Below are 23,518 nucleotides of genomic sequence, written 5' to 3'. Positions count from 1 at the left end.
GTTAAGATCGCTTGAGTTCCTCAGTTTATCGGGGGTGGAATGTACTTGGCCCGCAGCTAAATGGCTTTAACTCGACTTTGCAGTCCGAGGTAAAGCAAAGTATTTTAGTTAGCCTTTTAGACGTTAAATTAATTACAATTAATTAAAGCCTCCTTCAGCTGCCAATTCATGCATCATTTATACGACCAATCTCAAGTGAATCAAAATAACCCACTGCGATGTAATTCTCATTTGCTTTGTTAAATACAAGGAAATCTCCGTTTTCCTGTCGTGTATGCTTTTATTAGAACAGCGATACTAATTTTTATACTCTCAGAAGTACGTTTGTTTAATGAAAAAAGCAATTCCAAACGGTGAACTTATTGTTCTCCACAAGAAAGAGCCACACTTCAGTCCTTAGCTTTAAGTCTACAAAGCAAATATTTCTATGTATTGAGTGGCTACATTACTGCCGTTCTAACAAAAAGGCACGCATACATATGTTTTACACAAAAGCCAGCATGAAGCCCCTCCGTCGTGGACTAGCAGGTGAAAACAGGTTTTGTTAAATTGATGAATGATGATGAGGTGCACACCTCGGATTGCTCATTTGTGTGTTCCTTCTTCAGGATTCAAGTCTCACGAAAAGGTATCCAAACGCAGCTTGTCAGTGAGCTTCACAGTCGAAAGGTAAGCTTGTTTCTCTAAAACAATTTGCAATCTCCTCTCCAACTGTGATTTTACACCTGAACTTATTTTATTGGGTGAAGGAGGCTTCTGGCTTGGCACTTACATCTGCACTCTTCCTCGTTCGTCCTCTTTCAAGACTGACTAAACCTCCTAGTTTTTGCCCTTTTATACAGTTGTCCGCGAATGACGTTTGAATTAAAGCCTAAACTCATGCTCTTAAGTCAGTCAGAAGCAAACAATTACTGTTTTTTTTCTATCTTTTTTTTCACTTGGTGTGGCTTCCACCAAGAAGTATTCATGTGTACTCTATAGTTTAATTCACTGCTGCGATAATAAGTACTTAAGCTTAAATCGTGTTTTTGCATGCAAGCCAATATAAGAGAATCAGCTCTTGGTTATGGCAAGAGGTGACAAGACTGAAGAGTGTAAAAAAATGTTGCTAGTTTTTTTTCTCTTTTTCCTTGAACCGATGGCCTATGCTAGAAATGTAATGTGATTCGCAACTCAGTCTTAGTTGTATAAAAAAATTAACACTTGAATCGTAATTGTTAATTATGTCCGTGTGCTTATTTTTATTAAGTTTTCACAAGTTACTGCGTGCGAACTCAACATCTCTGTGTTACAGCATGTCTGAAATCAAAACTTTCCACTCACGAGTCTGTTTCAGTTAAATACTCTGCATGCATTTATTTTTTCTCGGCTTTCATCAGTTTGGTGTTCTATTTAGTCTTATTACAAGGAAAGTAAAAATCTCTGCCGAGAACAGGTGAAAATAAATCATTACAGTGATCAGGGTTTTTTGTTACAAGGCAGGTTAAAAAATGATTGCAACGTGACAAAAACGTCCGCTGCCGAGCAGGGACAAAGAAAACAGTAACCGGCCACCCGAAACGCGCGAGCATGCGCAGTCAAACAAACCCGGCAGATGGACAAATCTGTTCACACTTCAGAGCAAGCGGGACAATGAACCACGTGGAACGGGCTCGCGCGTGAGTGTGTTAGAAGCGAGCGAAATTCATAATCATCTCAGCTAGAGGAGGAAAAAATCGTGCGAAAAACTCTGACATACCTGGTCGCCCACGATACTTTGATTCGGTTTTAGAGTTTAAAATTGCAAGTTTCAATGTTGTTATTAAGGTTTTTTCTTGCTATGGCAGATTTTAACAATAGTCGCGTGTCGCTACAATGGTAAAACTCAATACCTTGTACAAAGACAGTCAGTATAAGGCCCTCTTTTGTTTCATTTCCTTAACTCTCCTTTTTACGAGTTAAAGTTCTCGTAGATTTTTTTTTCGATTACTCACAACATTGTTTTATGTTCAAGTGAGACGAATCAACGGTGAAAGAAACAATTAAATATTTTGAATTGAAGACAAATACTGCATTCATCTGGTTGCAGATGGATGTGGAGCGATTCACGCAAATGTGTCAGGGAAATGTTTAAGAGAAAAGAAAAATCTTAAACTATTCATCCGCATGTGCGAAACTCTTTCAATGTTAGAGCTGCAATGAAGATAAAATCCTGCGGTGTGGTCATTCAAATAAAACTCTTTGGTAGTACGTTCACATGGTCTTATTAGTTTTCAGTATTTATGAATACGAGAATTTTGTATTTTTCTTGAATATAAGCATACCATAACCGAAAACAAGGAAAAGAACAGGCCTGATATGAAAGCAACTATCATCCACGCGCCTTTGTCTGCGGCTCGTGCCTTATTGTTGATGTTTCATATAGATACTCTTATTGATTTGCTCTCAAATCAGAATGGTAACAATGGCCTTTATTTCGCTCAAAACATGTGTACAACAGGTTCCGTGAGCCAAGAAAGCCTTCGTGCACGCTGGCAGTGTTTCCATTATCGTAATTACCACAATTTCGATGATAACCTTCATTAACCACTGTTTCCAAGGATTAGCTTTTCTCCGGGAGACTATTTGTCTTTGCTGAAAGACGAATTGTCCACCTTTTGACTCACTGAGTGAAATGTAAAGCATTAGCAAGGTAAAACTTAATGTTTCCGTTATCTTGCGCTTTTCTTCCTCGCGTGGTTCGGATCAAGAGGGAACACTGAAGACGAAGTTTCTCAGTTCAGTAATCTCGTGTGCGTTGCGTTGTTTCTTCTTTCCTTCTGAAAATCAACACCGCCGGAAGAAATTATAATCATTTCATGAAGAAGTTGCAACATCTGCAAAGTGTTTATCTTAGCCTAATTTTGCTATTTCTTTATAATCTTGTTCTCTTTTATCCATCGAAAGCATCAAAGGCTATTTTAAAACTTCGATGGTCTTCAGCTGCTGCAAAGTGACCCTTATAAGAAAATCTTTGTTATAAAAAGAGAAAAGAGTGAAACTTTAGCCATATTTTACAGAACTTTTTACATTAGGTTAATTTTTGATGTCACTTTATTGCTGTTTTCGACAACACAATTGTCTCTCTGTGTTCTCCAGTTTTTGTTGATGGCGAAAATTCATTTACTGAAATTCAATCTATCATCCACGTTTTTCGGATGTTTACAGACTGAAATTTATCAAGGATCCGCAAAACTTGCGACGTGATGGTAAACCCGGTCGTTGTTACATCCTCAGTTGCCTTGGTATTAATAAAAGTTGTAATTGCCTCTTCGAAGCCGTTTAACAAAGTAATGAAGTGATTTCTCGTATCATTTCTTCAATGTCGTTGTGGTTTAATCTATTATAGTGTTTATATGTCGCCCCTGGAATCCAGAAACATCTTTAGTTCTCATTGTTCCTTGAGAGAATTAGTTTTGAGCTGAGTAAATTAAACCAATTCATTGCGAACGCTTTTCTGACTAGGGCACGTGGCCTAGTTTACCAGAGAAGGCCCTCTGTTATGTTGTAAACGATCAACACTCACTATGTCTTTCGTTCCTAAACCCGCTTGTCTCTTTCCCTGTTTCTTTGGACTCTGAGTATTGACTTCTGATTCTGTCAAAGGCATTTTGTCTGCCTTTGTTGGGTTTCACCATAAGACAAGAAAGACAGTAATAAAAACAGAATCAATAAAGGAATTAATTTTAACTGCCGCACTGATCGGCATATCTTAGAATTTGGTGAGGAATAAATTCCGTAAACACACTTAAACTTCGAAATTTAGTAGCGATCGAAGTAGTCGTAATTGTAAAGCTCCGATCACCACTGAGCCGCCGCCGTCTTTAAACAGCTCTGGTAATTGCTCTAATTATCAATTCCGAGTACGTCTCGGCCTGGAGATTCTTTTGCGATGGAAATTGTCTGTGACCATACGTTGCGATATTGATGAACGGTCGTTTTAGCCACTGACAACTTGGAGAGATCTGAATTGTTTTTGACAGTCTAAACCAATAAACACCTTAATTTGCTTGATGAAAATAATTACGACTGTCAATTAGCCTCTAAGGAAAAACCATTTCTCACAGCTCCCTTGTGCACCTGCGAGATTTGCAAGTGAAATGAGGCATTGTACAATGACCCGGCTCAATTAGATATTGTCGCGGAGTCCTATCACGGGCACCTTCACTAAACCGTCCACAATAGAGGTAGCGGTTTGTTCCAGGTTACGTGAAGGCTACAAGGGAAATTCTCTTGAATGAATTGTCCTTCGTTCTGCGTGCTTCCTGTTAGTGCCTGCGAGGGAAAGTGCATTTTCGTTGTTGCCAGTCTTCATTGTATTGGCCGAGAAAAGTTGCGAAAGGTTTCTTAATTTCCGGAACAGCTCAGGAAATCCCAGAAAACTCTGTTGGATCCTCCGTGCGCCTACATAAAGGTGTGTTCTGATTTTTATTCTCTAGCTTGATGTGGTGGGCTTTTCACTTTGACTAAATGGTGGTAAACCATGGAAAAATCGCGGTTTGAAACTTCATTCCATCGGCTTGTTTTTCGTTAAATGAATGTAATTCGCATTTATGTGAGCCATCATGAATCATTAATTGAATTTAGCGATACAACACAAAACTCGGCTTTCAACATTTCCTCGATGAGATGTAAACGTCGGCTGGACGATAGGTTTGTTTTGCGCGACCCAAAGTTTCACGGGTCTTTTCTTTTACTTTGATTTTGTTCCCTTTTGTAAAACGAAACAAATTCCGTTCAGGAATAAGTGACGTGCAAGTCAAATCAAATTAGTGTTATCTCAAAAATTCTTAATAAATGAAACGTTTTCTGATTATTTGCAATCGAAAAAATGACAAAAAAACATTGTGAGAAATTCCTTTAGAAAAATAGCCTCAAATATTTAGAAACCAAGCTTAAGAAGTCAGGAATCAGAGTCACGGGTCAAAGAGCGATGAGTCTTGGTTGTTTTTCTCTTCAAATCAAGTGTTTCTTTTTTTCTTTTTCGCTTTTTCATTCATTGAAACGCTTTTTCTTCGTGTTGGAGATGGCCTTTCCAAACAGTTCAGTATTCCTATAGATGATAAAAAATAAACGAATTTTCTGCGTGGATCAGAACAACTATCACTAGTATTTTTGCCCAGCTTTCAAGCTAGTGTTTACCGCGCTGTAGAATCTCTAGGCAAAACCTTTCATTTGTTAGGTGTTGGCTGGTTCTTGTTGTCAGTGTTTATGCCGCAGTGCTTGGTGTGTAAGAAAGTATGTCGTTTTTTTTAAAAGCGCAAACTCTCCTGAACGCGCCAGCATTTGCGAAAAGTGCGATAATATTAAGTGGAGAGTGCGCAGGGGAAATTGCTCACACATATGTCGTTGCTTCAAAAGTGGAGTTTGGCGGCGCTAGATGTAACAGGTCCGTTAATGTCTAGGTGGTTTGGAGCTTGCGGAGTTTAACACCATCTGCCCACAGGCCGGGCGCTTCTTGTGAAATAAAGGCGGCTGCGGTTACGGACCGATTGCACATGTTAAACTAGCGTGAATTAGACCAAATTAATTCCACTTAAGCTTTAAATCAAAATTGAATGAAGTACAATTCCGTTTCGGTGTTTTATTAGCGAGAAAGAAGCGCACCGTGAGATTACGTGTTGCATTTATTTAAATTTTCGTCTGATCGCATCGCAGCTGCTTGTGAGCTGTGTGTTTCGATGTATGTAGTGCTTTGATACTGCAGCTCAGTCTTTCTTTTTCTTGGTCTGACTTTTACTCACGACTGTGAATTAAAAGTAACATCGCGTACCAGGGGAATTCCCATTTCCTAGTTCCAGTTACATTGTGGTGCGATTTACAAAGGGTTAAGCCGTTTATTTAGTCTTGAAATAGGAGTCGTAGTTTAGTTTTTTTCAACCACACGTTCTCGTTTAGAAGGTTAGAAGAAGTTAAAATTACAGAGAAATTGTGCGTTATTGCAGCGCTTCAGAAGTGCGAACGTGTCGTGCGGCACTTGACAATGTAATCAATGCTTAAAATACGAACTTTACGCTCTTTACGCAAAATAAATAGTCTGTGAAATGACAGTGTCGCTCCTTTAAAGCCTTTTACTTATTTAGTCCCAAATAAGTACCTTTGTAATGTTCCAGAATCATTCATCATGTTCTTGTGACACGTGCTGCATAAATACTGACAACAGGTATGACTGGTATAAATAATGAACTGACTGCTGTTTGTGGAAGTTTTTTCCTTAAAAGATCATTTATTAAGACAGAAAAATGGATGTCTCGAAGTAGCTTTATAATTCTCGGGACAGTTCGACTTGCGACACGTCCTTTACAACATAATTTATTTTTATAACTCGCCTGACCTTCAGTTTCTATCGTTTACCTCCCCTAAACTCAAAAACGTTTTAACCCTTTTAGTCCCAATGGTGTCCAACATCAATTTTCTCCTAACAATATCTATCGATTGTCAAGAGATTTGGTTATGAGAATTAATAAATTGATCACCTAAGAGAAAATGCTTTGATCTTTCATCAAATTCTCTCAACTTATTCTTTAACAAAATGTATAGAGATCAGTTTGGAGAATTTGTATGTGGATATTGGGGCTTAAAGGGTTAATGGACTTTTTTAAACTAGTTGCCAATAGCTTTAGCGAAAGGAAAATTTCAGGTCTCTGGTGGAAAGTTGGAATAATAACCAGTCAAGGATTGCGTGTGTTTTTGACATTTTAGAGATCTCTTTAAATGCTCTTAACTCTCCATTGTGGTCGTAAATATTACTTAATTTACCGATGTCTTGATAAAAAGTATTTTTCATGGTTTTAATTCAGTCGAGACCACAATTTTCCGGCTGGCAGAGATGCGGCGTGTTGTATGCTCAAAGCGTTAATAGAGTATAATTTAAATTGAACAGCAACTGATTGAATTGTTGCGTGTGTGATAATATCGTATACCTTTTGTGGTAAAGGATAGAGACCGACTATTGTTGTAAGGACAATTTGTTTTCAACATTTTGTTTCCACTGGAGCACTTGTCAGCCAGACTGATTTGTGAATTAAGCTTGCGGTAGGAGGAGTTGATCAATTTTCTCCTAGCTTTGCTTAACATTTCATGGCCTGTATGAATTATCCTTTTTTCCCCTAAATATATGACTTATAAATCTGTAAATATGATGGTATACTCACTATACTAACAGGGAATCGCCTTACAGTAGTTTTTTTTTAGTATTTTTAAGGCGTTTATCGTGATTTGTCAGTACAGTTGAGCCTCGATATAACAAAGCTCTGTATATCAAAGTCCTCGGTATCACGAACGACCTTCTCTACCCCAAAGAACCTCGATATAACGAAACCTAGTTGTAGCGAACATATTTTGCAAGTCCTTTGGCCCTTCGTTATATCGAGGTTCTACTGAAGTACAATTTGCTTTTAGTGTTTGGCAAATGAAAGTTGCGCATTTTATCGAGTGTTCATCACAGAGGTTTTGGAGGATTTACTGTATACAAGCCTGGGAAAGGCATTGGCAAAGACTTACGAAACTTTGCAGTGTACTCTCGTAAAAGGCGCGTTATATCAGTCGCAATATTTGTTTTTGACTTCATTCATGTCGCTATTTCAACTTCCGTACTCTATGATATGAATCTGAATTTTCTTTCAACCAATTCTCTGATTTCCCATCTTGTTAAAAAGGTGATAGATATGGATGCTCTGTATTTAATTGTTCGACTTTATATGAAAGCAACATGAGAGATCTTTTAAACAGTTTTCACCCGTAATCATGGCCAAAGAAAACAAAATTCAAGAAAAACCTTTATTTGTAAAATGCTAGGATATATTTATTACATCACTATGTAAATGATCTAGCAAGAGGTCTCGTTTGAATGGTAACACCATAGAATGATCTAGGGGTAAAAATGTTAAGCATTGTACATTCGCGTAAAACTGTTTTTGGTTCGCTGTCACGGGGAAGTATTAATTGTCGGAACTCGATCTACGCCAACTTGCAACATCCGGCCAAAGTCATAAATACACATCCAATTCCATTTGGTCTTGTCTGAAAGATAAGAACTACAAAGGATTTGATAGTTTTGCTGGATAAGTATGCGAAAAAGGAGTACAAAAGGACGGTTATAAAACTAGACAAAAAGTGAATCGCAAATAATCGCATAGAGTATGAGAAGGAGAGGTCGGTGGTGTTTTCTCCAGTTAGAGTTTCTGTGAAACATGAGTGATAAATTTCATAGCAAACCAACCTAATTGAAATAAAGGCCAATCAAAAGCATTAAGGGCTGTCATGTTACCCGAGAGTTGGACATGATAAAACACTGGCATGATTTAATTTCAACATTTATGCAGACGGTCATGTTTATTAAACCGCGGACTGGGTGTGCAAACGAAGCCTATATTCTTACTTTCAGTAACCTCAATCGATCCCGCCGCAGTTTCACCTGTGTTGTCTAAGCTCCCTGCTGAGTCTCTTGGCAGATTACTTAGCATTAACCGCCTCTTGGAACATTTTACTTGGCAACTGCATAATCAATAGCAGGTATGAGTTTATAGCTTTCAAAACCCATCAGCTGACTTACTTTTCAATATGCCCTCCTCGGCGCTTGAAAAGGCACTCGCGATCTTGTGTTTCTTTTTCTGAAGCCTTACACTCCCTAGCAAAGCTATCATATGTTGAGATTATTTTTCACTCTAACTTTTAAATCTGTTGACGAAATTTCGTAGTGTTGCCGTTCAAATGAAACTTTGAGCGATTTGAAGATTTGAATTTTTTATTGATGTGTTTCTTCGGCCGCTGAGGGCAGAAGTTGAAGCTCTTTAAGTTCACGTGGCGCGCGTTTCAATCCGCGTTCATCTTTAGTAAGCGAAAAAGTGAATGGCGGAGAAAAGCTACCAAATTGTAGTCTTTTGGTAAACCCAGGACTAAGAAAAACAGAAAAAACCTTCTTTTATAACACGATAAAGTGGAAAGTTAGATAGTTTTTTGATAGTAGTAGCTTGATTTTCAAAATCACTCCCCATTTTGTAGTAAAAAAAAATGGTTCCTGTTTTCTTGACACTTTAAGGAACCAAAAACAGGAAGAGAAAAGTGGGAGGAAAGTGAGAATCGCAAAATTTAACTCGTTATTGTTCATATTTTGGCCCAAGGCTCTTTTTTATGGCTCTTTCTTATTAAAGCTCTTGTTTTATGCGGTCAGTAATGTTGCGATCTTCATCAAAAGCATTAAAAAGCATTTGTGTATATTTGTAGATGAGTGTTTGCTTTGCAAATTGAAAGTACATCGCCAGTGTGCTGCCTTCGCTCAGTGCGAGTTTTTCTCTGTTCTTTCGGCGGCCAGAATGGGTCATCTGTTTGTTTTTCTTCTCCGTTTCCACGAATTTCCTTGAAAAAAACTAAAAGACCCGATTTTTTCTTGATAGGGTGTTGTCGGGTTTGAATTCGTAAAACCAGTAAAGTGATCGCTGGCTAAATACAACAGACATAGGCATGCTGATAGGGAGATTAGGGACTCGCGTGTAAGGTTGTAATCACTAGGAGACGAATTTTTCGTCCTCTTTATAAACTTGTGTGCGTTCTCTAAGAAATCAATCAACTCCAGGAATATTCACCGACATTTAACAAATCGAGCGAGTTGGAATAATCGAACGCCACTGCTCCGTCTTTGTAAGTGCTATTTTTACTGCCGTCGCTCTCGTTGTAACTTGAAATGCCCAGTATGGAACAGTCAAGATGCAAAACCATTACAAATACATAAACCTGGCGCCAACCGCGGGAAAGGGTGATAAGAAGACCGAAGGTGCCTTGATTTTTATTCAATATTGATTACATTTTCAACATTTGACAGTGCCAACCCCCAAAAAAATTCTCGACACGCAATTGAGTAGCACTGTATTGATGTGTTTATTTCAGTTGAGAACTTTGTCAAACACGTTTGGTTATCAAAGAAAGTTCTCCCGCTGAACCTGTTTTCCTCGATGTTCTCAATGCAGCAAAACTGTAAGACAAAAAAATGAAATAGGAGACATCAGCGCGCACACTAGATTTGAGATTTTTGGTGTATTAGGGGGAAAGGTTCCTGCAGTAACACAGCCGACAACTCATACTCGAAGGAAAGGTGTGAACAAACAGTAATTAACGGTTTTTACTTGACTTTTCCCAAGTAACACTGCTCATTTAAGGTGGCTGAACACAGTTTCTCTGACATTAAGTTGCGCGCGCACAGAGAAACTGTATTCAGCCAACATTAAGCCACACCAGTAGTTTTACTACGTATCCGAAAACCGCTCCTTAAGAACTAGGTCCCTCAATCGCCTCTTAACCCTTTAAATACTAGTATCAAAATTGAGATCCTCATTTACCGTCCCTGTAGTTTTTCAATAGAAGTAGTGGGGAGAATTTGTTGAAATATCAATTAGACTCATCTTCCCTGATCATGTACTCAGTTCTCATGACCACTCTGTTTTCTAAAGCATTGATATTATAAGAAGAAATTTCATGCTGATCACTCTTAGGGCTTAAAGGGTTAAAATTATGATACTCTGTTTCTCATCAGTCTATCACTGTTCATTTTTGACTTGTTTCAGAGCTCATGACAAGCTTGGCTTGTCTCGTTACTGAATCTCGGAAGTTGAAGATAAGCTGTTTTTGCTCAGTGTTTAAAGGTATATATCCATCACATCTAGGCTCACAGCTTGTAGCTGACTAAAGTATTTTGTTCATAGTCGACGTATTTAGCACTAAAGCACTCACTTAAATCAGTATGGGAGTGCAGTCGAACCGCCACTAACAGCCATTTTTTTTGGCGGACAGTCCATACATTAACTCTCCTTTCAACCTCTCTACAATGGCCACTTTCTTCTGTCCCCAAGGTGGCCGTCGTGGAGAGGTTCAACTGTACTCCGCCCTTTGATGCCCTGTACGGGGTGGCGGACTTTTTTAGGCTTCAGTTATATGAAAGGGTACGGATTTCACAAGTTGAAGTGTATGAAAAAGTACGGAGATCTGTCATTGAGGTCTGTTAAAAAAAAGCAATACGAACACTAAAATACTACTACCTGGTTTAGTGATTTGTTCATACTAAAAAGACGGTGCCTCTTCATTCTAAACTAGGTGTGTGAAAGGAATACTATTTGTCAGTAGAAGGTATACGAAAGGGGTACCTTTTCTTTCAAAAAAACGGTATGTAAAAGGATAAGAGGTTAGACTCCGGGGCGGTGCCTCTCCGTGTAAATCGTTGTTGTGTACCCCCCCCCCCCCCACCTCTCTCCTCTCGAGGTTACTACTGCTACTGAAGACCCCCATTTCTAAGTTTTCATCTGAAGTAAGTCAGGAAAAAACAGCACGTGTCACAATCCGGCCGATTGCTGTAAATGGTAGAATCGTGTGGGTTTGTGATAATCAAGTATTTAAAACGGGGGTGGGAACGTAAATTGTAGTTGTCAATAATAGATTTTTGATAGAAAAACAAAGGCCATCTTAGTTTTGTACAACTTACGCAGCTGTATTAAGCCCTAAGAAACTCAGGGTTGGATCTGGGATTCGAACCCATCAACCTGCGCTGATGCATCATTGCTCTTACCAGATGAGTTCAATATCATGCCATTTGGGCACTTGGCTTTAGTTGGATTCATAGTACACCCGCGAGGAAACGCTTTGTATGAAATTCGAGCATATTAACTGCAAATTATAATTTTAACAGATCTAGAATAAAAACCATGGCAGTTATTTATACATCTTAAGCAGTTGTGATTAGGCCTGACTGACAAACGCTTCCCTACTGGCAATAATTTATTCTACGAACGTGTTAAATTTGGTAGCCTTAGAAAAACTTGGTCAAGTTAGCGGAAACGATCGCATGACCTTAATCGCTTGGCGGGTAATACTTGAATCGTTCCATGCAAAAGCAAAAGTGGATTAGTATCTGATTGCACATTGTGTTGTTTCCAATATCGTGTGGATGATGTGTTTGTTAATAATATATGCTCCAAACACGGCACTCAAAAAACAAACAAATAAATATTATGTGTTTGATAATTTTCTTGTTGATATAGTCGGATCCTGTTTAGACTGAAGACACGAATATCGAAGAGATTATTTAATAATGAAACAGAGGGCGACATTTCTACTTTTCCCTAAAAGAGTAATGTTTTATCTCAGCTTTTCTTGTTACCCGTAATACTCTCAGTAAGATCTATATATTTTTATTGATACATGGTCACCCGTGTGTCTTAAATACGAGATTTCTCTGCGACGTTGAATGCCACCAGAAGAACACCAATGGTTCAACTGGTGGCAGAGGTCCTCTTTAAGATTCCGCTTTAATGTTCTCGTGTGGATTAAAATGCTGTAACTGCAGATGTGAGGAAAAAAAGGTTGAGGAAAATAGCAGAACTGGCAGAACGTGAGCCCTTACCTTCCCCCCCCCCCCCCTTCCGAATCAATGTTGTTTGCGTCCCTTAAAGATATACACTGACCCTCCCTTAATCAGCTTTGGAGAAGAGGGGAAGGGAGAAGTATCTTTTGTAACAGTGTTTGGGCAAGTGCGTTGCTGAGGATATAAAAACAAGTCGCAGTGTGCCATTTTCTCTATTTGTCTTGTCTAAGAGTACAGGCCGTATCTCAAAACTGACCTGACGCCAAAAAAATTGGCTATTAACACAGTGCCTTCAGCAAATCTCCCTGGATTAAAGTATTGTAATTACTCCCGCTATTAATATTCTCTGTCAACCATCTCATCTTTGGGGATTCTGTTAACGGTACTTAAGAACGTTCAAAGAAATCCTCGCGCGCGTGATGATTTGTCAGGACGAGTCTATTTTATCGGTTTGAAGCACGTAAAGCCACGTGGCTCATTACATCTGCTTGCTTTATGTCCTGATCATCAGTACCAGTAAGCACAATTCATAAGAGTTTTGTAAAACTTTAAATAACTTTCTCTGTGATTGTCGAGCGCTATAAGTATTTGAAATTTTTAAGAACACTTGAAAACTGCGAGGAGCTCATTTGGCGTGTCCTTGAAAACTTCCCGCCTACTTATATAGCTCAACAATGCACTCGAACTGTATGTCAATTCTTGAATAAGTGACAGCCACAATCACGAAAAGAAGAACCAGCTGGCAATTTTCACCGTTCAAAGAAGCCCGTTATGCAATATTTGGAAACCGCCTTGCATAGATTCAACAAAGGCAACTTTAGTTACAGAAAAATGTTGCTCATTAGGTCATCTTTTTGGTAACGCCTACCCAAAGAAAAAAAACACTACTCAGTGCCATTCATTCGACAGGTAAAACTTCAGGATAGAAGGCTTAACTGAGCCAACCTGTGCTGTGTGATAAACATCCATGCCATGGGATATCGTTTATCTGGAGCGTGAGATCACACGCAACGGTGATTTCATCCGAAAATCTCCCTTGAACAGCAGAAGAAAAAAAAAACGCTAAGAAAGAATACTAAGTATTCGAAAAGAATTCTATTTAAACGTTAAAACCGACTATAGGATTTCATACACAAACTCGAAAAAGGTATAAATCACTTCCCACGCGATGGATATTACCATAGGAAAGTACTTCTATTCTGCTTTCATTCGAACGGTCACATGTAGGGTTTTATCATAACTAGATTCAAGAAAAAAAATCTCCGGGAGAAAAATCACATGGTCTCACGTTGGAAAATTACACAATATACTCTACTTCTTTTCCTCCCTCCAATCTTTAACTTTTTGGGGGCCGTCCTCTGCCGAAGCGCGCGAAGTTGTGCGATAATCGTATTTCTAGTTTAAAGGAGCAATAGTCGTGGTTAACAAATACAACTACTTCCAAAAACGTTCGGATTTGTATTTCCTGGATATCCCAAGCGTAACCTTTAGCGTACCGCATAAACCTGGTACTATTCCATAAACTCAACGTATTTGAGGGAGAAATATCCAGATGTTTGGCAATTATCCACCTATCTGATTAGACTGTGCGTCCTATTTGTTATTAAATAGCTTAGGCAATAATATTTACGTCAATTCCGTTTCCATTGAAACAAACTACATCTGAAGTACCTCTAGTGGCCGAATGCAGGTGCTTACTCATGCACTGTACCTTCATAAAATATTTACTCGTTTCGCAATAAAACAACATCTTAAACTGGATGCCAAAAGCTTTCTCGCCCGGTTTGTATCAACGTGTTACAATGTAACTAGGATCGATTTCAGTTACGCGCCTTAATGGAACATTCCCTCGTCAAACGCACTGGTGAGAGCTTTGTTCATTTAGCCCGATAGGCTGGTGTTAACTGGATAAAGGTCGTAGTAGGGAGATAGAAAGACCTAATCCTCTTTTTGGCTCTAACTGCGCCGGTTTTGTTTAATTCTCCGAGAGCTAACTTGGACTTTCAAACTTGAAATGCCAAATTCCTTGACCTAAAGTCTTTCTCGTGGAAATTTGTAGTCGCCGTTGCTTTTCTCAGCTTAAAGCATCGACCGTTTGTTCCAGCGCTTTGCAAAGTCAATCTTGATAGGGCTTGCGTTTTACTACGGATCTCCAGTTTTCTTCCTCGCAGTATTTAATATCGTGTAGTGGTCTCAGACTATGCGGTTTTATTGTGTCTATAGATGTGTTTATTTGTGATTCATGTCACTATTACACGAAAACTCCGAATCCTGTTGCTCTTTTTAATCTGTTACCTGTCCAGTCGCGTGTGTATTTTTGAACAGAGAGGAAATACTCACAGGATGACTTTATTCCTGTTGTGTTTTTACAGTTTAAGGGGATATCTAGATCACAAAGATGCTTCAAAGATGCTTGGCAGTAAACATTACACTTCTCCTGTTTACCACCATCTCGCTGTTCGCAGGTGAGTCTGTTGCAATATTATGTGTGAAATACCAGCATTGTGAAAGAAAGTCACCCCGGCTTTTGTTTGGTTACCATCTGGCAATACAGTACGATAAATTGTTCCTTTTCCAGTTTGCTCTTGTTTCATGCAATACACGCTCGCTTAAGTTGAAATTACTTGTTAGATTGTTCCACGACGTTTTTTCAATTGTCAGTTCGAATTCAATTACGGGCTTTTGTTGCTGATGTTACAGTTACTTCTTCCATGTGTCAATCAGTTTTGATTGTTTTGCTTAGCAATCTTTGTGAGATTGTACTACACAACACAACGAGTTAAATTCTTATTCTTATTGTGTCTTATTGTGTAGGCGTTTTTCTAAAACACCCTTAATGACTGGCCAAGCAGGAACAGTTATATTGCGTTACTTGTTCATGGTGCTTTGAGGGTGTTATGTAATTTCAAACGTTTCAATTGAAAACAGAACAAAGAAGTCAAAAAGAAAACGTACAAAAAGAAGAAAAAGCACTCCTTTCGTTTTCCTTAAAGCTTTATGGCTCCATTTTCCGGAACGATTTGGATCAGTAACGTCTTTCAAGTCATCGCAACGGCGACATCAAATAAGACGTAAAATGTAGCGTTTATGTTTCTCTCGTTGCGAAGTTCGCTTTTTGACAGAGAAATCTAAGCGTGCGTGAGATTGATCGTATTCCAGATTAAGAATGAGCAAAAGGTTTGTTACAAATCTCTTCTACCGTGATTTTTGGGTCATTTAAAATCTCCGTGCATCTTACAATGTTATTTGAAGAAGATCTCCTGATATTGTAATGCACTGACTGCCAAAAAAGTGTTTTCTTGAGTTTATTCGATTTACTCCTATTCTGGAATACGGTCAATCGAACGCGCCTTAAGTTGGTAATGTAGCCGTAGTGTTCTTAATGAGTTTAAGAACAGCTAGGTAAAGCTTCTCCTTCCGCGTATTTCATGTCTACCTTATGGTTTACAAACTCTACTGTTTCTGACTGGTTGTAAGCGTTGAAATCGGAAAACACCTCGTGGTATTGAAACAGGGGTAAAGGCTGTTAGCCGGGTGGCTGTATACACAAATAGCACGTGATTCATTATTGGGAAGTCTGTTTGGCGCCGGTTACCTAGAGAAAAGTTGTTTTTGAATACCGTGAAAAACAAATATTGTTGTTAAATGTTGCAGCGCAATCCGCTCTTCATCACTTTACAAGCTGCATTTTTTGTTACAATTAACCGATATTTAGCTGTTATATTTTGCCTCTCTGTTCTTACTTTCTCGTCATCCAAATCTTAATTTATACTTCCATGGAACCGATAGCCTCTGGTATTTTTCTTCAAATTGGATGCAAAGGTGCAAGAAATTGATTCTAAGAAATAAGCTCTGATTGTCGGTGCGAATTAAAGCCAAGCTTAAATCGTGCTTTGATTGATGTTATTTTCACGTTTGTCCGTCATCAACCGATTTCCCAATTAACTGTAGCCATGAAACGCTTTCCCAATAAAGTAATTGTCAACGTTTTGAACAGATTAACGCAGTCTGATTACATCTCTTCAATTATTCAGCACTTGTTGTTTCACCTTGGGCTAGGTCGACCTATAGATGACAAAAACAGATAATAAAATATCAGTCCATAGGCAACTTAAACAGAATCAGTCTTCTTCCGTCTTCGTACAGAAAAGAACAATGGATAAATCTTACTTCTACTTGTACTGTATTTCATTTGGGGTTGTCCTTCTTCCGTCATCCTGTACACCCTTTTTGACTGAAGATCTTAAGGCGATATTCCGCCACGCTGTGTTTCACTGGTCCTATTTTCCTCAAAAAAGAAGTTATAAAACGAATATATCTGGTTGTCACACGGCTGCCAGGTCCAGTTGTTGCAGAAGCTCTCTTTAGGTTCATGTCACCCGTGTTTGTCTTTTAACGTGTACTGTCAATGTATTTTTTTGTTCATGGCGAGGATCCAAAGCGTGACCTCCCCGCGGCTACTGTTTGTTTTTCTTCTCCTTCTAGCTAGGATTCAATCATTTTGGTTGTTTGCCCGTGATTAAGAATAGCTAAGGGATAATATTGCCACTAAGCCGGGACAAATGATGGTTGCCATGATGCTTAAGCTACAATATTTCAGGTCAAACTTCAGTTTGATTGGAAATAGTCAAAACAGGAACCAACTCGTTCGTGGTGTTTTACAGAAACGCTCATTTTCCCACCGATTAGCAACGTTCCTATATAGGTCAGAATCCTCAGACCTCATGAAAAGGAAACGTTTTATTTAGGAGTTTTTGTATCAGTAAGGAGAAAAACGTGATGAAATCGTTAATTTTCAAGAGTGTTGAGACACACAAGTGAGGAAAATCCCAGATTTCGTTTTGTAGAATAGTGAAAAACGAATGGCATCATCATTAAAAGGTATTGATGGAGAGGTTTCGCTGAAATTCAGATAACACAAGTTCCCACAAGGCTCTGAAGTTAGAACTTATCAACATTCGCCCTTAGTCAATTTGTGAAGTAGAAGTTCAATGCTATGCTTTTGGCTGTTTAGTGGCGTCCCTTTTAACAAACTTAAGTTCGGTTAGTGTGATTAACAATTCGATTTTGCCTTCCAATTTTGGCGATAAGTGATGGAACAGGAAATTTACTCTGGAGTGAAAATTCAGGTGCTAGAGATGATGACCCATATAAGACCCACTGAGTATTAGCCCAGGGAACCACGCCACGCAGAAGAAAAAGTTTTGAACCTCGGTGGGAATCGAACCCACGACCTCTGGATTGGATGTACCGTTGCTTTGGCGAATGAGTTACGAAGCTCAATCGGATCAAGGAATTTTTACTCCAGAGTTGATTCTCACTTCATTTCACTTCACTCCACAGTTAATTCTCAGCAACATCATTCCGGGTGTGGGGGTGGAGGGGCGGTGATCCTACCATCGGATCCCCAAGAATCTATGGATCAGTATTCCTACCCCTCCCCTAACTTCTGACTTTAGGCAAAATGTTGAGTTAGGGGTGGGGTAGGTGGGGAATTCACCGGAATCATAAACTGGTCTCTATAAAAGAATGATTTTGATTTATTAAAGGTGAGGCTTTCTAAGCTGATATTCCACCAAACAGAGCCCCCTCTAAAGAATAGATTTCTTATTTTTGTCACTGATAATGACATAAAATCACTTGCTAGGCACAGCACGAAGGCATTACTAGATAGCGCGAAGTTTGCCAAAAGGGTTTTGTATTTTTGTACAGTTGAAAGAAAAGGGAATCTAAAATATTTCTAAACTTAAAATCTTAAATTATCCCAGTCTAAGAAAACCATCGCCGTGGCGTAGGCTTAGTAGTATGGCTGCTTCCATGATAGCGACTTTTTAAGAACACGCGAACAAAAAAACTTTTAGGTCAATACTCAAATAGTCGTCCTCTTTCCTGAATCTAAAGGGTTTTATCTCCTGAGCAAGAGAGATCTGAGTACAGTCGAACTCCGCTTTGCAAACACCCGCTTAATACGGACACCTCATTATTACGGACAGTTTGCTTTGTCCCTGGGGAAAGAAAGGCCTTAGATTTTCTCTAAATTCAATCCGCCTAATACGCACACCCTGTTACAGTCGAACGCCGCTTTACGAACACCCGCTTAATACGGACACTTCATTATTACGGACATTTTGCTTTGTCCCTGGGGAAAGAAAGGCCTTAAATTTTCTCTAAATTCAATCCGCTTAATACGCACAACCTGTTACAGTCGAACTCCGCTTTACGAACACCCACTTAATACGGACACCTCATTATTACGGACAGTTTGCTTTGTCCCAGGGGAAAGAAAGGCCTTAAATTTTCTCTAAATTCAATCCGCCTAATACGCACACCCTGTTACAGTCGAACTCCGCTTTACGAACACCCGCTTAATACGGACACCTCATTATTACGGACAGCTTGCTTTGTCCCTGGGGGAAAAAAGCCCTTAAATTTTCTCTAAATTCAACCCGCTCAATTCGGACACCCAGTTAATACTGACACTTTGTATGGCCCCTCCCAGTGTCCTTATTAACAGGGTTTGGTTGTCAGTATTCTCTGTTATCTTGGCTTATTCACTGTATATCTAACTTACAGGTGTGGCTGCTAGTATCAGGTCTGGTGTTACTGACTACAAAGATGTTTCCGATCAGTCCTCCCCAAACGAGCATGTAAGTTCAATTCTGATTTGCCAATAGGCGCCAGTTATAGAGCGTTTTCACATGACGTCACGGCGGCCATATTGGTGATCCGGTAAAACAATGAAACTTCGGCCATGTTGGTGTTCCAAACAAATCTTGTGGGAGTTGAAATATTTTTTATGCAAACACTTTCGACACAATGACTGGATAACCAACGATCTGACTAACAGAAAACGACTGTTCAACTGTGACATAAAGACAGTTTGAAAGGCACAAATGACATTTAAGAGTCTTCATAGCCAATAACATCGCGGCTTCACTGACAGACGACCGATAAAATCGCGACTTAATTGACCTATCAAGTCAATAATTAGAGTTTCATGCCATCGGCTGACGTGATACGACTCACTTTGACTTTGAAGATGACTACCGCACAGGGTGTCGAAATGTCAGTCACTGTCAACATTGGTCCTATTCAGGACTACGACCACGTGAATGAAAACACTTTATACAAAGGGTAGACTGCAAGTAATCCCTCACGATTGCTGCAAGGGCGAGCCTAAGTATCAGGCGTTCCTAGGGGATATGAAGAACAGAGAGGCGAAAAGGGGAGTTAATGGGGCGAAAAGGTGGCTAATGGGACGAATGTAGAGAAATTTTATTTTCTCTCTTCCCCCCTCCCCCCTCCTTTCTCTTCAGCCTCAGTTTCAGCCACAGTCGATCAACTTCTTTTTTCTAATAACAAATCATAAACAGAAAGGGTATGAGAACTCATTAATAAAATGATCATCACAGGGAAAATTATCGAATTCTCTGAATTAATTCTCAATGGAAATAAATGGATATCAATCTGGAGAATTTGTATGTGGAGATTGGGGATTAAAGGACAGAGAAGGTCCCCATCGTTTAAAAGTGTGTTATAGAGAGTTGACCGTATTCACATGCATGTACTCTAAGTAGCATTCGAGTGACTCTCAAATCCCCATGCAAGGGATGTTAGACAATCGTTTTGTGCATTCTTATCGTGGGAAATAAATAGGCAACAACAACAACAACTTAATTATAGCATGAATTTAGTCGGGTCGAGCGTATCCAAAGTTACTCGGTGACGACACTAACCATACCCGGTGGGTTTTAAGTTGAAATCTTAGTGCATGCGCTAGAGTACTGATTAAACTGGAGTTAGCCTCATAGACATGGGTAACTAAGTAAATCCTGCTGAGAGACTTTGTAAACGGTACGATGGGAGTATTCTCCTGAAAGAGAGTCCAAATCGTTCGATTTTATTTTTTTGGGAAATTAGTTAAGTTAGTGGATGCCCTCTTTTTTAACACCCCAGACCCCAGATCTACCAGCTACGCTTGACATATTTGATCAATATCAGTGACCTTACCAAATAAACATTACGACATTCCAATAAATACATTACCACCAACAAGGTCTTAAATTACCATATTAGCAAGGTCAATTTCATCATCGTCACACGGCAAATGTAATCAGTACGATCGCAAACCGTCATCAAAGTTGTGACCAAACTACAGCCATGTCGTCAGTAAATGCAGCTTCTGTGCTGATGTCCGTAGTTCGTGTGAGCTGAAGCAGTGCTGTAGTTGTTGATTGGTCTGTTGAGAACTCAATCATGGACAAATTATCGGTCACTCCGAGAGGAAAAGGTAACTTGTATTTGAGGATTGTAATCTTTATCATAGCGAGCCTTACTTGGGCAAACGAGTCAAATAAGGATACTTATGTCTAGCTCAACGGATTAAATGGGTGTTTTACGGTTAATTTTATGGAAAACATACGATACCAAAGGTGATCGCTCCTACAAGAGTTTCTTATAAGTTAAGCAAACAACCCTTACAACTCAAACCCTTTTTTTCTGAAAGCGTAACTAATCGATTAGCTTTGTAACCTCTTTTAAGCGATTTCAGCCTCTTAAATTTGTTTATTTCGAAGATTTACTGATCGACATAGGAGTTGAATCTGCGTAGGTACTTGAATATGTTAAAGAATCTCTGTTTTATAAGTGAATACGTCACTGTAGAAGATCTTGGGTGTTTTTCATAAGAAAGGTATTGTTGAACGGTTTCTGAAAGTTTTACTTGCTTCAATGAGACTCTGAAACATTTTAAGGTACCTAGTATTAAGGAAGAAAGACTGTACTTGACTGAAAGTTATTAGGCTCGTATTTTATATGGGTCACACCTCATTAAACTTTTGAATTGTGGCCGTGTTTGAAAATTCTAAGTTCTGTATAGCCTGCGTAGCTGGCGACATTAAGGCTTACTCCCGCTCTCTGATCCCAACAGCTACTCTGGGATAGTTTTGTTTTGCAAAATTCTAATATTAAAGAAACAGCAACAGAGGAATGAAATCCTTGCTAGTTTTTGTTTGAATGGTCACGGTGCAAATAATGCAGTGCTAATAAGATGTAAAGCATTTTAATAAGAGTAAGTGAGAAGAAGTAGAAGTCTGTCCATTAAAAGGTACTCACGATGGCATTTTTCACTATAACTCCGACTGAACTGTAAGGTTTTTTTTTTAATGGAACTTCTTGCAAGAAATTGCATTTCAAGAATTTTCCGCCTTGGAAGTCAAGACTTACATTCCAAAGTTCATTAGTTACATTAACCTAACTATAGCCGGATTATTCGGTCTATTGAGTTATTCAAATGCAAAATTAATCATATCAAAGCAAAGTTCCGAGCTTGAAATGTTAACTGAACATGTTCATATGTCTTGCTGTCCTTCGTAGAATTTTCAGTGTTTTCTTAACAAAGCCCATGGTAAAATCAAGGTATCAGCAAAATTACTTTGCGCTGTTATCACAAAATTTACAACAATCTACAGAAATAACACTTTTTTTCATTTGTTCTGAAAATAAAAAGATCGGTTCTCAGTTTATATAAGGAGTTGGGGGAGGGGGGGGGGGGGGGGGCAGGGGTTGGCTGACCAGTGACTTTAAATGAATTCTCCTCTTTCTAAGTCTTTTTTTCGCAAAACGTAGTACCCCAGAGCCCCTTGCTCCAACGTCCCTAAAGTCGTCAGATTTTTCGATCGTATTTCGAGAGTCATAAGCTTTACGAACTCTTCAGTTACATGACTCCGAGATTCATCAGTATTCCGATCGTGCGTCGAGATTATAAATAAGATATTGCTACAGTTATGAAAGCTTAACCATGGTCAGCATCAATTCGTAAATAAATCGGCGTATGCTGATTATAAGTCGAAAGTAATTACGTTTTGCTGGAGTTGCCCAATGATATCATTAAGTTCGGAAAATATTACCCGAGTTTTTTTATCGTACGCTGAAGTAACAAGATGTTTCTGGGGTTTAAAAAAATTACCTAAGGACATGAGTTAGGAAACTGATGGGAGTTTTCCGATCGTGACATAGTTCGAAAGTCATAAAATAATGCTGGAGTTAGGAACGCTTATCTGGATATATTCTTTCAGAGATTTTATCGTTATCCAATCGTGTGGCAAAAACAATCATTAGTAAGCTGCTACTCAGATAGCCTGTTCTAGGCGTTCAGATCCTGGGGGCGGCGCAAAGAAATGTGAGCAGAAAAAACAGCTAGGGATTGGGGTACAAAAATAGGCTTTGTCCGAATGAAAGTCATTCGCCACTTGACAATCGAGAAGAACGCTAGGACTAGTTAACTTTCGCAAAGACTTCAGGGACTGTTACTAGGGACAGGGGAAAAAGTTGGCCAATAGGTGAGAGCATTAGATTCCATCGGCTTAAATCCCTTGGACACCTTATGAAGTTTACACAACGTAGTATTCTCTATTGCTTTTACACTACACTTAAATGAAATTTCTAAGTTTCTTGACATTTCTGCTCAGGAAATTCTCATGAAAGTGTAAGACTCTTCAATTTTTAAGGAAAAAAGTTCAGAAGAGCGAGTGTAAGAATCGAACCCGGAGCGTAGTGTTTGCAGTCCATCACCTGTAGGGTGTTTTCACATGACGTCACGGCGGCCATGTTGGTATCCCAAAACAATGAAACGGCGGCTATGTTAGTGTCCCAAACCAGTCCTGTGGGAGTTGAACTCCTTTATCATGCAAACGCTTTCTATTGTTCCAATAAATTTGCATAGATGCTGGCCACGTGAGTAAAAACACTCTATACCATTACGCCACTGAGCATTTGCTGGCGAGCATTGGTTTGATTTGAAGCTGTAGTGCAAGAACCCTAACCCTAAATAGAGGCTAACGGTTTGGAGCCAGTGCTTAATCCTAATCACCTATTTGCAGTGCTTAACCCTAATCACTATAGGCAGTGCTCGAAAGGGAAGCGATAAAGAATACTAGGTTGTGTAAACTTCATAAGGTGTCCAAGGGGGTTTAGGTCGATGGGATCAGACCCGCGCGTCACCAGTAACGATCCCACGAACACTTGCGGGCGTATTTCGGCTCCAATTCCCTTCTCGTTTCTAAAGTGGCGAGATGATCAGCTGCCCTCCTACCCCTCCCCTAACTTAAAGTTAAAGCTGGAGGGAGGGGTAGGTGGAAGTGGTCAAAGGAC

The 23,518-nt window shown here is 39.3% G+C and overlaps 1 protein-coding gene across 1 annotated transcript in view; it reads left to right on the top strand.

Annotated features, from left to right (window-relative positions):
• Positions 1-14,729: 14,729 nt before the first annotated feature.
• LOC140942480 (uncharacterized) overlaps positions 14,730-23,518 on the top strand; it is a 32,577-nt gene continuing 23,788 nt past the window's right edge. The window contains exons 1-2 of the mRNA XM_073391389.1: positions 14,730-14,832; positions 18,941-19,014. Coding sequence (XP_073247490.1) covers positions 14,766-14,832; positions 18,941-19,014 — 141 coding nt within the window. The 5' untranslated portion in view covers positions 14,730-14,765. The remainder of the gene's footprint in view (positions 14,833-18,940; positions 19,015-23,518) is intronic.

The sequence above is a fragment of the Porites lutea genome, chromosome 7, assembly GCF_958299795.1.
Source record: "Porites lutea chromosome 7, jaPorLute2.1, whole genome shotgun sequence".
NCBI lineage: Eukaryota > Metazoa > Cnidaria > Anthozoa > Scleractinia > Poritidae > Porites > Porites lutea.
The sequence above is the reverse complement of the archived record's forward strand: the minus strand, read 5'-3'. Positions and strand labels throughout refer to the sequence as shown.